General features: G+C 36.1%; 1 protein-coding gene across 1 annotated transcript in view; it reads right to left on the reverse strand.

Annotated features, from left to right (window-relative positions):
* Positions 1-806: 806 nt before the first annotated feature.
* The window catches only part of LOC128656860 (astacin-like metalloendopeptidase), an 88726-nt gene continuing 73054 nt past the window's right edge, over positions 807-16478 (reverse strand). Inside the window, exons 8-12 of the mRNA XM_053711026.1 lie at positions 15143-15258; positions 10851-11076; positions 9942-10060; positions 6618-6837; positions 807-901 (exon numbers count right to left, since the gene is read on the reverse strand). Coding sequence (XP_053567001.1) covers positions 897-901; positions 6618-6837; positions 9942-10060; positions 10851-11076; positions 15143-15258 — 686 coding nt within the window. The 3' untranslated portion in view covers positions 807-896. The remainder of the gene's footprint in view (positions 902-6617; positions 6838-9941; positions 10061-10850; positions 11077-15142; positions 15259-16478) is intronic.

A 16478-nucleotide genomic window follows, 5' to 3' on the forward strand; every position in this document is an offset into this window, starting at 1 on the left:
AAAAATAAATTGAAATGTTTTAGAAAATGGTAATCTTTATGTGAATAATGAAAGAAAACATTTGGGTTTCATGTCTGCTGGTTTTTGTTTTCACACAGAAACTCTGATTGGAATCCAGGTCTTTGACTTTAGTCCCTTCAATCTTATTTTAGGTAAGTGAAACATCTTAACACACGTTAATAATTAAACACTTTCAGATTATTAATAAAACATTACAATTTAATCACATTAATAAAACGTTTAACACTTTACTGGATTTTGTAACATAACAGCTTCAAATCTTTTTCATTCTATAATATTTAAAGAACAACACGGTAATATTTACATGGCATTGGATAGTGTTATAACCATTACAATTTAAACAATCATCACAATATAAACAATCACTCATAAAATTATTAAAAACCTAACACGTGTGATGGGCAAATCCATATTTACACTTTGTTCCATCTAAGGCCAGATTCTGTGAGCAGCCTAGCAGTGAAACAGTTAATTAGGGAACCACATCCTGTAGTTAGCAAACAATACACAATGCAGACAGGAAGGTATTGTTACCTTATTACAGTAATTGTAAATTTGCGCTTTCTGTAATAGCTTATTATGTTACAGTTAAGATGTATATTAAAGTAGTTAGATTTTATTTTTTTACATTTTTCCCCAACTATTTTATATCTCTTTATTGTTACTTCCCCCGTCCCCTTCCAGGTTTCCACTTTCTGTGACATAGAGAGCGGTCCTTACAGCAAAAATAGCCCCCCCCCCCACCCAACAAAATATAGATTTTGTACATTGTTTGTTCACATGAGCTTGTTTCTTGCATTTTTGTTGACGTTATGTTGTCATCCATAAGGCGCATGTCAATAAATCTTCTTCCGTTTCTTTTCATGATCTTGTACCTAAACTGTAGAAAGGGAAAGAAATGATGTAGTTGTGCATTTATGTAAAGGATATAGATTTTTTTTTACATATCTTAGCATCGGAAAACTGCATTACCCTATTTTACTTAATACGTATTTATCTTTAGCGCATATATATTAACATATTTTCTTAAAGGGATATGTGCTCTATCTGAACCATATGATTTCATGGTTCGGATAGAGCTTGCAGAGAATTTTCAACTAACAAAACTAAAGTTTTTTTTTGTGACATATGATACATTTTAAAAAAAAAATGTACGTCTATTTAAGGAATAGTAAAAATATAAAATAAAATAATTCAAATAGCGCATGCCATTTTAAAGGGACACTGAACCCAAATGATTTCTTTTGTGATTCAGATAAAGCATGCAATTTTAAGCAACTTTCTAATTTACTCTTATTATCAATGTTTCTTCGTTCTCTTGCTCTCTTTATTTGAAAAAGAAGGCATCTAAGCTTTTTTCTTGTTTCAAAACTCTGGACAGCAGTTTTTGATTGGTGGATTAATTTATCCACCAATCAGCAAGGACAACCTAGGTTGTTCACCAAAAATGGGCCAGCATCTAAACTTACATTCTTGCATTTCAAATAAAGTTGCTTAAAATTCCATGCTCTATCTGAATAACGAAAGAAAAATTTTGGGTTCAGTGTCCCTTTAAACAATTTCCAATTTAATTTGTTCTCTTTGCATCTTTTGTTAAAAAGGATACATAGGTAGGGTCAAGAGCCCCAGTTCACTACTGGGAGCTAACTGCTGATTGGTGGCTGAAAATATATGCATCTTGTCATTGGCACTACCGGTGTGTTCTGCTAGCTCTCAGTAGTGGATTGTTGCTACTTTTAAATGGACAGTGTGCCGTTTCCAATGACTTCTTGTACCAGCTGCAGAGTTTAAAACGTACGAGAATTTCCTTCTTTACGTGTATATTTGTTCTTTGAAACAGATCTCCTTATTTTATAACTTTCTGTACACACAAATGCCTCTTTCTATTATGTCTATCTGTATACCAAAGCACAATAGTTAGGGCTAGTCAATGACCCTATCTGAAAATAAAACAGACAGGACTAAGAGTTCAATCTCCACACAGTCAGCCTCAGAGAATCTAGAAATTGATGAAGAAAATGGACCCTGAAGTAAGAGGTATGTCCTCAGAGGCAACCTCCATGGAAGGGATGATGAGATGACATCTTTACCAGATCTTCAGGCCAAGCTGGAGCAATTAGGATCACCAAAGACCCACTCCTGTTTGATGCGGGCTATGACCTTGAGAAGGGCAAACGGATAAAAAGATAAATCAGACCAAAATCCCACAAAACCATTAACACACCCACCAGCACTTGCTTGGGGGTCCCTCGATCTGGACATCTTGGTATATAAGCGAGAAGCCATGAGGTCTAACTCTGGAACATCCCACCTGAGGGATCTCTCAGAAAACACATAGGGGAAAAAAAGCCCACTCCCCTGGGTGGAGCTTCTGACTACACAGATGGTCAGCTACTCAGTAGTCCCAAATATAAGAATGGGCGAAAAGAAACAAAATGTTGGACTCTGCCCCTGAAGGATATGAGAGACTTCTTTCATAGCCACGGAACTCCTAGTTCCAATTAAAATCTGAAAAACCTACACAACGCAGTTGATGCCACGCTACTAGACCATTAAAGATGGCTCTCAACTCCAGAGATATTAAGGAAGGGCGGAACCCTACTGCAAATGGTATCCCAGGGCCTTTAAGGAACCCCAAACAGAATTATTGCACTGCAATAAATTTACATAGCAGAGGATAAAAAAGTACTAAAATATCTCATAGAACGAAAAATAAGATATTTAAAACTGAAAATAACTACAGAGATCTGTATCCTACTGTAGTATTCCTTATAAGAAATGATTTATTATTGCACAGCAATAAAAATAACAGCCACAGAGGAGAAGGAAATACTGCTATATCTCAAATAGAGAAATTCAAGGATCTGAATCCTACAGGAATACCCCCTAAGAAAAACTATGTATTATTGCATGGCATAGAGAAATATATGTTATTGAAAAACTGAAAATAACCACAGAGGTCTGGAATCTACAGTAGAATCTTCAAGAGAAAGACATGTATCATTGCACAGCAATAAATAATGGCAGTAGAGGGTAAAAAATACTGATATATCTCATAAAGAGAAATATGTGGTAATGAAAACAGCAAATAACTACAGAGATTGTAAACCTACTGCAGTATCCCCTAAGAGACATTAAAGGGACACTGAACCCAATTTTTTTTCTTTCGCGATTCAGATAGAGCATGCAATTTTAGGCAACTTTCTAATTTACTCTTATTAACAATTTTTCTTTGTTCTCTTGCTATCTTTATTTGAAAAATAATGAATCTAAGCCTTTTTTGTTTAGAACTTTGGACAGCACTTTTTTATTGGTGGATTAATTTATCTACCAATCAGCAAGATCAACCCAGGTTGTTCACCAAAAATGGGCCGGCATCTGAACTTACATTCTTGTATTTCAAATAAAGAGAATGAAGAAAATTTGATAATAGGAGTAAATTAGAAAGTTGCTTAAAAAGGTCATGCTCTATCAGAATCACGAAAAAATTATTTGGGTTCAGTGTCTCTAAGTATTATTGCACTAAAATAAGTAACAGCAGCAGAGGCTTATAAAATATTGATATATCTCATAGAGAAATATAAGGCAATAAAAACAGAAAACAACTGCAGGGATCTTGAGACTATGAGATAATGTACGGCAATAAATAACAGCTAGTAGATATCAGAAAAATACACATAATGACATGTAGACAAAAAGGAACTGGCATGTAAATCAAAAAGAGAATAACCCTGTTAAATAAAGGGAATTTGAAAACCAAAAAACCCTGTAGGCAGAGTCTATTCAACCTTCTGCTTTTCAGAAGGAATGCTAAATAATAAGCTATGCCAGATAGACAAATATAATAATGGCATACAGATACCAGACATCCCAACTCTCCCAGAAGTTCCGGGAGTCTCCCGCATTGAAATAGTGGCTCCCTGGCACCCGCAAATTAAACACAAGATCCCAGAAAGAGCAGTGCCAAAGAAAATCAAATTTGTGCCCGCACTTTTCATTTCAACCTGTAGGTGTCACTGTTCCATTATAGCTCAATGTAAATAGTTACTGCGTTCATCTCTGGACTTTCTCCCCCTTCCTGATCTCTAGTGCGGTGCGAGACATAGCAGACCTGATACAGGTGAGATGTGCAGACTGCCATTCTGTATATGGCGCAATATACAGCATGGGAGCCTGGCACAATATGCAGCATGGCAGTCTGGCACAATATGCAGCATGGCAGTCTGGCACAATATACAGCATGGCAGTCTGGCACAATATACAGCATGGCAGTCTGCACAAGACTCCCATGCTATATATTGTGCCAGGCTGCCATGCTGTACATTGTGCCAGGCTGCCATGCTGTACATTGTGCCAGACTGCCATGCTGTACATTGTGCCAGACTGCCATGCTGTACATTGTGCCAGACTGCCATGCTGTATATTGTGCCAGACTGCCATGCTGTATATTGTGCCAGACTGCCATGCTGTATATTGTGCCAGACTGCCATACTTTATAGCTATAAAAAATGGTTATATAGAGATGGGATGTCTGAGATACGAGTCCAGATACATAATAACAGTCTGGATAATTGTTTAAAGACTAGAAGGATAGCTAAAAATCTCTTTGAAAGGAATGAGGAACCTTCCTTAACTTCGCAGGACAGCCATATAAGGCACAACACAAAGGATCAGCCCTGTGGGCGGAACCCATAAACAAAAATATATGATCATGAAAATAAGCATAATAGGGTCTATATTGTAGTAGACAGAGTTAGCTCTTCTTCCATCTACCTGTTCCAAAATCCAATTTAATATATATTCCTTAGATAGGAGACAAATCAGATATTAATTTGATAAAAACAGTAAGAGAGAGACCATTTTATAGTACATAAAATATGCAAGATGAAAATAAACATATTGGGACTAAAAATCACCCATATAAATATGTATTCTACATATAATAAATACAAGTTGCAACATCACTTAAAAAAAAATCTCCTCACTAAGAGTGAGATCGATATATTGCACTCATGAACATAAAATATGCATGAAAATAAACATATTGCGGCCAGAAAGATATAGATATAATATAAAAATTATGATACTTAATTTAAATCCCCTAAAGAGGATAAAAAAAATATATAATCCTAGAGAAGGAAAATCATTCCCAAAAAATTATTCTTTCATATAAGAAACAAAAGAAAAAACATCTGCGTTAGGATAGAATAAGGGATAACTAAAATGAAAATCATTCACAAATAAAACATTCTTTCATATGAGAAGAGACTGAAAAACACCTGCAGCAGTCTAGGGATAACTGCATTAAACTGCCACAAGATGGCAGTAAACACCAAGAAATCCCTGTTAAAACAAAGTTTTAGAAACTAAATTCTGTTTAAGCACCTCATAAAGTATAAACACCTAATAGTACATAATAAAACAAATATATCTTTAGAATGTCCCTTTAAGTCCACTAGGTTATAACATGTATCTAAAAAAATATGTAACTATAGAACCCCAGAACATAAACCCAGTAGATGGGTGGTTAAAAACATCGCACCTGAGATTAGTAAAAAAAATAATAAAAAACAATCATTAGTACACAGTACATGAGCGTGTTAAAATCCCAAATCACGGCGGAAAGGGCAAATTGAAATCCTCAACACTGCAGAGGAAATAAAATGGTTGCTCCATTAATAAAAAAAAGTTACCGTTAGGGAATTTTAATAAAAAAACGTAGGGCTCGTTTACATGATAGGTCGATCTAGCGAAACGTATGCTAGACAGGACCCCAAAAGGAAAGTAAATCCTAGGTGATAGACACTGGTGCCGCTGTTATAACTTCATATACATCCGGAGTGTAATCAAAAAATACTTGCCTACCACAACACTAACATACAGTATCCCCCATGAAAGCAGTTGTCAGATGCCCTCAGAGAGAGTAGACTTGACAACCGAGCTGATTTAGGGCCAAAAGTTCCAGTCTACCAGCCCATGAAAGGGAACGCCCAAGGGAAGCTGTATAAGTCAAACAACAATCCATACTGAGAGGGACTAAATAAAATGAGGCAGAGAATCCCTATCTACACCTACGGGTATATATAGCTTTATGGAACCTAGATCCCTTTACCTATAGGCACTAACCAGAGTAAAGGAATCCATCCTATATACTCTCAGTACTTATATATTCTTCAGAGCACCATCTTCACCTCCTCCTAATTACAGATGCAAAGGATGACTGGGGGAGTATGGGTAATGGGAGGATACTTAAGCTCTGGCTGAGGTGTTCTTTTGCCTCCTCCTGGTGGCCAGGCAGTGAATTTCCCAACAGTAATTGAATGGATTTATGGACTCTACATGCCGTTGAAAATGAATGAGCTGATTGTAAACCATTTCATGCACCCCAATAGGTAAAATATATTATTTTTAACAATAAACAAAAGTTTACTGGCCCTTTAACAAAGGATACCAAAAGAATGAAGCAAATTTGAAGAGTTGGAAAAGAATCATTAAGTTATTTTTACATGGGTAATAATGTTGCATTTAAGAAAACATCAAACATCAGATGATATGAAACAGAACATACAATAAAGAGGGTCATTTAATACGCTTACAAAAAGTATATGAAGCCTGAAATCCAGTATACTGATTTGTATTGTCACTGTGGAACTTTATTAGCATAGAGGTACCAGATGATGCAATGTTGAATGATCTCTTGTTACAGAATGTTCCAAGAAGTGGAGAGGACGTTGTTTTTCCATCATAGATACGGACATAGTCGTATCTACAGTAAGTATTTGTCTCCAGGTTAAAGGCATTAAAATATATTAAAACCTGCAAGAAAGTTTCAATATAAAGTTAGCAAACTCAAAACAATAAAGGATGCATGATATCACTTTGACTTAAATAATGAATTACCTTAATTAAAATTAATTAAAATAAATTAATGTAACAAACCTTTTCCTGATCATTGCCACACATATACAGTCTGAATTTGGTTTTGGACTGTGAAATACCAGGCATCTAATTATGTTTTTTTTTTTTTTTTTTTTTCTTCATGAAAAAAAAAATGTGACATCAATTCTAAACCAATACAACTGTATAAGCAGAATAGCTCCTATAGATCAATGGCTAATTTTCTATAAGCATTAATTGATTTTGCGGCTCATGCTTACTTGGCATTAGAAGATGTCTTTCAACAAGCACAAGTACAAAATACACAAATTTGCTGATAAATTTGGGGTTTCATGTTCCTTTAATTAGTTTTACTACATATTTTGCAGACAAAAATAAGTCTAAAAACAGTATAGTATCCATTGTATCATCAAAAACACGTTTTATTTTAGCGAAACTAAATAAAGTTTGTGAGTCCATATGAATGTGGTCCTCTGTACTATGGAGTGACATTGAGTTGTGATTTACTTTTAATTTAAGCCTTGTGGAATTGCTATTCTTTCTTTATAGGTAAAAACTGTATTGTGAAACCTGGTGTAGCTGTAAAAAATATTCAACCAAAGAAATGTGGAGAAAAACAGTGTCACACTCTGTTTTTACTGATGTTTGCCACTTTACCATGTCCTCTATATAAAATAATTATTCAGTTGAATAAATATTTGGTGTTTAATGTTTACGCCATTTTGTCATTATGACAATATCACAAACATGGACAGTGTTCTCAAGGGTTATTCCTATTTTTTTTGTGGTGGGGATCTCTTATGGTACTCATACCTTAACCCTAAAGCCTCAAATGAAAGATGGGTATCTCCAACTCCATGTTTCTTTACATTACAGGTAATCACCCAAAAAATGGTGATTACTCAGCAATTCTACCAACCCCTTTCTATTAACAAAAGTCTATGCTACTTCCCAACGGTATCAGAGGAAAAAGTCTCCGTCTTCTTCCCTCTCTCTCTGCTTCACTAACCCCTACCCTAACTCATCTCTTTAACCAATCTCTCACCACTGGCACATTTCCTGATACATTCAAGCATGCGTCAATCATACCAATCCTTACTTCCCTTTGCTTCAAAATTATTGCAATGACTGGTCTATAATCGTCTAACTCAATTTCTCATAACTAACTCCTTACTTGATCCACTACATTATGGTTTCCGCCCTAAACACTCAACATAAACTGCTCTTTCTAAAGTAACAAATGACCTGTTATCAGCTAAAGCAAAAGGCCACTTCTCCTTAATAATTCTTCTTGACCTGTCCGCTACCTTTGACACAGTTGACCATCCTCTCCTCCTAAAAATACTACATTCATTTGGCATCAGAGTCACAGCCCTCTTCTGGTTTGCCTCATATCTCTCAAAATGCTCGTTTTCAGTTTCCTTTAACAACATATCATGTGAACTTATGCCTCTCTCAGTTGGAGTACCGCAAGGCTCTGTCTTGGGTCCCTTGCTTTTCTCTCTCTATACATCCTCCCATGGATTCCAGTACCACTTATATGCTGATGATACCCAAATCTATCTTTCCTCTCCTAATATCTCTCCCTCTTTACCCAACCAGATTTCCAACTGCCTCTCTGCAATTTCCTCTTGGATGTCTTCACACTACCTCCAACACAATCTGTCCAAAGCTGAGGTATTTCTTATCCCCCCCTCTTTGAGTCATCCAACATCGGACATTTCTCTGATGGTTGGAGACTCTATTCTCAACACTTCACCCCAGGTCCGCTGTCTTGAAGTTACACTTAACTCAAAACTCACATTCAACCCACATATACAAGCACTTACCAAATCCTACCATTCACGTCCACACAACATTTCCAGAATTTGTCCCTTCCTTACTCAAAAAACTACAATACTTATTTATTCCCTCCTTTTGTCACGCATTGATTATTGCAATCTACTTCTAAATGGCCTTTCAAAACACCGCCTCTCCTCCCTCCAATCTATTATGAATGCTTCTGCTAGTCTCATCCACCTAAGTCACCGATCTACATCAGCTGCTCCTCTGCCAGTCTCTACACTGGCTCCCCATACACTCCAGAATACAATTTAAAGTATTAACCCTAACTTACAAAGCACTCAACAATATAACTCCCTACTATATTTCCTCTCTCATCGTAAAATATTCCCCATCCTGTCCTCTTCGATCAACTTCTGACCTACGTCTCTCCACTCCTGTTATCTCTACGTCCCACTTCCGTCTCCAAGACTTCACACATGCTGCTCCTGTCCTCTAGAACTCTCTACCCCGCTCCATAAGACTGTCTCCAACTTTGTATATCTTCAGATGCTCCTTGAAAGCCCACCTATTCAGAGAGGCTTACCATCTCTCCTCCATCCCTCATCCTAATCAAACTAATACATGATCTGCCTGACTCACTGCTACAACTAGCGCTACAGAATTTGGTGCCACTATACAAATAAATGATAATAATTACCTGCAAAACAATCCACCAGAAAAACTGAAGGACAGGGGTCCCTACCATCACACCTTCATTGTTTGACTTAGAGGGGAAATGATCCACCATTTAAAATCAGAAATCTTTAGAATGAGGGTTCACTTCTGTCACCCTTACAGGTGATTACCATAAGGATCAGTGGCCACCTGTCTCACAAAACAGTAAACACCAGAGATATATTCCATGGAGGAGTATTACCATGTAGTGGTGGTCATCTTACCTAATACCTCATAGCACTGATCCTATTTGGGGAGACTGAAAGTTCTAAATCCCTTATAACCCCCCTCACTGTATAAATATTTATTACAAAACATAGGGGTTTCACTCATTTAGATAAAGGAATTATTGACCTTACAGCTTTATAGTGAATATCATAGGAGTAATGACCATGTGACAGCCTCACTGTTCACTTTCTATTGTCAGTGCTCATAGATCCTGATTCTACACAGCAAAATACAAATGATCTCTAGATAATTAATGATTGTTTTGTGTTGTATTATACAAAAAATAAATAATTTACCGTTTTCTGTGGGGGAGCAGTTATAATCCAGAAACAGTCAACAGAAGGTGGATATAGATTGGGGTATCCCGGTGATGTTATAACCCCAGGTGCGGAATTAATTGTGGCACCACAGTAAACTGTAAGTTAATTAAGACAATAAAAATAATAATATGTAAGTAAAGTACACATGGGTTCATATATTCTACATAATAACAATAATAATAATAAAAATAATAACCATAATTATTAAAGGGAAATAAAACCGCAAATGTTTCTTTTAGGATTCAGATAGACAAGACAATTTTTAAAAAGTTTCTGATTTATTTATATTATGAAATGTGTGTATTTCTCATGTTATTCTTTGTTGAAGAGATATCTAGATAGGTAGCGTGCACATATCTCAAGCACTACATTAGAGGAAAATACCTTTATGCTTTTCAAACAAACAATAACAAGAAAACAAAGACAATTTGATAATAGATGTAAAATGAAACATTGTTTAAAATGTTCTATCTGAATCATGAAAGTTAAAAAAAAAAGTATTTTTTGTCCCTTGTAGTGCTAGCTTTGGAATCACATATACAAACATATTTATTAATGTCAAAGAGGATGTAGATAGTTATATTTTTCAGCAGTAAAATAGCGCACCTTAGGTTTAAAATAAATAAAAAATACATATGGTAAAATATATCAGTATATGAAAAAGCGCTAATTAAACATTACATCTATAAGGGCATATCTGTGTACATCTGGTCCTTAAGGACCTTTTGCAGACTGGCTGATAAATATAAATCTCACTGTGTACTGGTAGACAACGACACAACTTAGAAGCATAAAGCCAATTATAAAAAAAAAAAAAAAAAAACCCAACATTTAAGGAAGATAAGATAACGATACTAATAAAAAGGTGCAAATAAACACAAATACCTCTAGTGTATGAAGCTTTAAATCCAGTTGCGGTAACGGCTCCATCACTAACAAATTCCAGAAGCATTGAATTACTGGATGCTACAATTGAGGTCAACATTCCGGAACCACAGGTTTTATCAAGGAGAACTGGGGATGCTTTGCTGGCTCCATCATATACTTTAACATAGTCTGACATGCAGTTTGTGGAGGGCTGGATATCAAATGCTTCAAATGTCAGGAAAACCTGTTAACAGTTTTTAAAGTGTTATTTATTATTATTATCATCATCATCGGGAGACATAGATCTAGCTAAAGTTTTGTATTAAAATACATTTATGCCTCTGGGGAAAAATCCTCTGTCCAGTGTTTATTTTACTGGGTGATAACTTGCAGGGTTTTCCCTAAACCCTCACAGAATATAGAACCAAGGATAAAGTTTCACAATAGATTGTTGCAAAAAATGTGGAGAACTTTATTTAAGATATACAGCAGCAATGCGTCGGGGCTCCTGCCCGTTTGTCGAGCTTGACCTAACCTATGCAATCTCACAAACAAAATGCATAATTTGCAAAATATTTAAAATAACTTCCCCACTTTTTGCATACTCATTTCACTATAACATTGCTGACAGTTATTCCAACTGAAGTTAAAGGACAGTACACTATAAAATTGCTGACAGACATTCCAACTGAAGTTAAGGATGTCTCAGACTATTGTCACAGATAAATCTTATGTTGTACTGTGTTCAGTTTTGTTTTATGAATAGATATTTGTTAAGAACACTGATCAGAAGTTGTAATAATTGGGTTATGTTAAATGCTTAACAATGAATGCAACTTTGCTATTAATGCTTTTCATAGCAGCTTTTTTAGCCAGGTTTACCATAGTTGGTCCTGGAATAGCGCAAATGAATATTTAGCGCAGCACTGCCGAAGTTAATGTAAATGCTGCTAGCTATAATACTAATAATGTGCTTATAATACTAATGTGTTCACACATACATTGCTCTTTAGTCCAGGGGGCATGATTATTTTGAGACCGGGATAATTATCTAGGGCGCTGCAGTACTGCTGCAGCAACTCGCAACGAGACGTCTTAATAGCTGCAAATCTGATTTCTTGTCTCCTACTCCGATAGACCCCTTGATAGGAATTGCACAATGAGTCCCATGGTGGGTTTGGAACAAATCCATACTTTATTAACAGATTGCAAGACAACGGTGGATAATCAACAAAAATTGATTAAATGAAGGTCAAGAAACTATCTTTATTTTTATGTGATATACAGTATATGTTTTTTGAGTTTCATAAACCTTTAAATATACCCATATCTAAAACCTATGCACATACACGCAAATTCACTCACACACACGTAACCACACTTATACAAACACATACACAGTCACACACATAGACACTAGACATGTGCAGTCAAGAAGATTATGTTCCCGAATGTCCGGTGACTGTACTATTCGGTATTCGTTTCATTTAAAACTAAACAAATACTGAATTTTAGTTAAATATTTACATTTGTTTTCATTAAAATTAATGTAAATATTTTAAAGTTACAGGTGAAAAGTTCACCTGTAGCTACAACACTGACCTAAATGTGATCTAGAGAGCAGAGAGTGCACTAAGGTAAGTATTAACCCCTTAAAAAAATCAAACTAATTAATGACGATTTTCATTAGTATTTTTTCATTTTCTTTAATATTCATTGTGCATTCATTTGGATTTTCGTTTCGAATCTTCATTTGTGTAAAACAAACGCACATCTCTAATAGACACTACTACTACGACTAGTTGATTTCCTGTGTGAAATTTTGTCTTAAATCTCCTTTTTTTTTATTTTCAAGAAAAGTTGGCAACCCTATACACTATATACCTTTTAACTTTAAAACTTTTTAAAATAATATATATATGAATAATTTTTATTATATTCTGTATCTATGAGTGTAACTTATATTGTAATGTATTTATGTTGTGTTTAGTACAATTTTTTTTTAACTCTTTACCCATAGCACAAGGTCTTCAGTCACGCTTATCTGACGTGCACAAAATTACACCTAGAATACGAGTTTTGCTTAAAAAGCAGCGTTGGCCGGTCCTAATGCTGCTTTTTAACGCCTGCTGGTATTACGAGTCTTGCAGGTACAGGTGTACAGCTCACTTTTTTGGCCAGACTTGAAAATACCGCAAATTCACTTACGTAAATTGCGTATCCTCTTTTTTCAATGGGACTTGCATAGCGCTGGCATTACGAGTCTGCCAAAAAGTGAGCAGTAGATTCTTTGCTGTCAAGACTGGTACCGCATTTTAAAGTCTTCATCCGACGGCTAACACTGAATGAAGGTACCTTTAAGCGACGTCATCCAAGATGGCGTCCCTTCAATTCCGATTGGCTGATAGAATTCTATTAGCCAATCAGAATTAAAGGTAGAAAAAATCCTATTGGCTGATCTAATCAGCCAATACGATTGAGCTGGCATTCTATTTGCTGTTCCAATCAGCCAATAGAATGCCAGCTCAATCCTATTGGCTGATTGCATCAGCCAATAAGATTTTTTCTACCTTAATTCCAATTGGCTGATAGAATTCTATCAGCCAATCAGAATTGAAGGGACGCCATCTTGGATGATGTCACTTAAAAGGTGCCTTCATTCAGTGTTAGCCGCCGAACGAAGAGGATGCTCCGCATTGGATGTCTTGAAGATGGACCCGCTCCGCGCTGTATGGATGAAGATAGAAGATGCCATCTGGATGAATACTTCTGCCCTTCTGGAGGACCACTTCGCCCGGTTGGATGAAGACTTCTCCCGGTAAGGTGATCTTCAAGGAGTTAGTGTTAGATTTTTTTAAGGGGGTATTGGGTGGGTTTTAGAATAGGGTTGGTTGTGTGGATAGTGGGTTTTAATGTTGGGGGGGGGATTTGAAATTTTTTTTACAGGTAAAAGAGCTGATTACTTTGGGGCAATGCCCTGCAAAAGGCCCTTTTAAGGGCTATTTGTTATTTAGTGTAGGGTAGGGCTTTTTTATTGGGGGGGCTTTTTATTTTGTCAGGGGGATTAGATTAGGTGTAATGAGTTAAAAAATCTTGTAATTCGTTTATTATTTTCTGTAATTTAGTGTTTGTTTGTTTTGTTGTACTTTAGCTAATTGTATTGTATTTAATTTAGGAAATTAATTTAATTATAATGTAGTGTTAGTGTAACTTAGGTTAGGTTTTATTTTACAGGTAAATTTGTTTTTATTTTAGCTAGGAAGTTTAATAAATTATTTAATTTATTATTTAATTTAATAACTATTATACCTAGTTAAAATAAATACAAACTTGCCTGTAAAATAAAAATAAACCCTAAGCTAGATACAATGTAACTATTAGTTATATTGTAGCTAGCTTAGGGTTTATTTTACAGGTAAGTATTTTGTTTTAAATAGGAATAATTTAGTTAATAATAGGAAATTTATTAAGATTTATTTAAATTATATTTAAGTTAGGGAGGGTTAGACTTGGGTTTAGGAGTTAATAAATTTAGAATAGTGGTGGCGACGTTGGGGACGGCAGATTAGGGGTTAATAAGTGTAATGTAGGTTGCGGCGATGTTGGGGACAATAGATTAGTGGTTAATAAGTATAATGTAGGTGGTGGCGGTATCTGGAGCAGCAGATTAGGGGTTAATATAATGCAGATGGTGGCGGAGGCGGCAGATTAGGGGTTAAAAAGTGTAAGATTAGGGGTGTTTAGACTCGGGGTTTATGTTAGGGTGTTAGGTGTAGACATAAATTTTATTTCCCCATAGGAGTCAATGGGGCTGCATTAGGAGCTAAACGCTATTTTGCAGGTGTTAGACTTTTTTCAGCCAGCTGTCCCCATTGATTCCTATGGGGAAATTGTGCATGAGCACGTTACACCAGCTCACCGCTAACGTAAGCAGCGCTGGTATTGGAGTGAGATGTGGAGCAAACTTTTGCTCAACGCTCACTTCTTGTCTTTTAACGCCGGGTTTGTAAAATTTTGTAATACCAGCGCTGTAGTAAGTGAGCAGTGAGCATAAACTGCTAGTTAGCACCGCATAGCTTCTAACTCAAAACTTGTAATCTAGGCGTTAGTTTGCACAAGCTGTCACATTTACATTTCCCTTGTAATACCACTCTAAAGTTAGCGTGGTCCCAATATTGATATTGCAACTAGCGGTACGCTTAGCGTTCCACTTGTTATCTAGCTCTTTAGCAATTAAAATTTGACTCTGTTACATCTACCATCTGCTAAATGATATGTGTATTATCTATGTACATATTAGTGGAAAATACCTTATTAGCTGGGATGCGGATAAGCCATAAGCAATTAGTATTATTTAGATATGCAGAGGGATAGTTTGCTGAAGTCACTGTTCCAGTGGGGGAAGAAATCAAACTGCTACAGATATCTAAAAAAAACAACACAGAAATAAAAATGATTTATTAGTATCTTCACCTCTGAGATGGAATAAACAAACCTATAAGCATGAAATCTGGTGTTTATCTACTTACAAAATAATATCATTATCTATACTATAATTGCATTTGTAATGTCCATCGCCGTCTGCAATTTGGTAATTTTGCTTTTTATTTTCTGTAATTGTAGCTTAATTTAAATTTAGGTTTAATTTTTAGGGGTTAGACTTAGTTTTCTTTTTTTAAATATTTATTTTTTTAGATTAGGGATGGGCAGCAAAAGAGCTGAATGTCTTTTTCAGGGCATTGGATAGTTTTTTAGTGTTAGGTTCATTTATTTTGGGGGGTTTGGTAGGTGGTGGGTTTACTGTTGGGGGGGACTTAGAATTTTTGGTAACTGAAAAGAGTTGTTTAACTTAGGGCAATGCCCTACATAAAGGGTTTTAAGGGTTACTTGTAGTTTAGCATAAGATGGGGGTGGCGCAGGGGTTATTTGGGGGGGCTTTTTTGTATTCTTACGGCAAGATTAAGAGTTTTGCGTTAGGGTTAAAAAGCAGCGCTGAGAGGTCCAAACGCTGCTTTTTTCTAACGCTGGTATTACGAGTCTTGCAGGTACAGGATTTTTTCTACCTTAATTCCAATTGGCTGATAGAATTCTATCAGCCAATCGGAATTGAAGGGACACCATCTTGGATGACGTCACCTAAAGGTACCGTCATTTAGTGTTGGTCGTCGGAAAGAAGAGGATGCTCCGCGGCGGATGTCTTGAAGATGGTGGACCCGCTCCGCATGGATGAAGATAGAAGATGCTGCCTGGATGAAAACTTCTGCCCGTCTGGAGAACCTTTTCTGCCCGGATAGGATGAAGACTTTGGACCGTCTGGAGGACCACTTCTGCCCAGTTGGGCAAAGACGTCTCAAGGTAGGGTGATCTTTAGGGGTTTAGGGTTAGGTTTTATTAAGGGGGGTGTGGGTGGGTTTTAGAGTAGGGTTGGGTGTGTGGGTGATGGGTTTTAATGTTGGGGGTTATTTTTTTTTTTCCAGGTAAAAGAGCTGATTCTTTGGGGCAATGCCCCGCTTTGTAATTTAGTATAGGGTAGAGGGTTTTTTTTTATTTTGGGGGCCTTTTTTATTTTATTAGGGGGATTAGATTAATTAGTTTAAATTTTTTTTTTAATTATTTTCTGTAATTTAGTGTTTGTTTTTTCGTACT

The sequence above is a fragment of the Bombina bombina genome, chromosome 4 (assembly GCF_027579735.1).
Source record: "Bombina bombina isolate aBomBom1 chromosome 4, aBomBom1.pri, whole genome shotgun sequence".
Taxonomy (NCBI): Eukaryota; Metazoa; Chordata; class Amphibia; order Anura; family Bombinatoridae; genus Bombina; species Bombina bombina.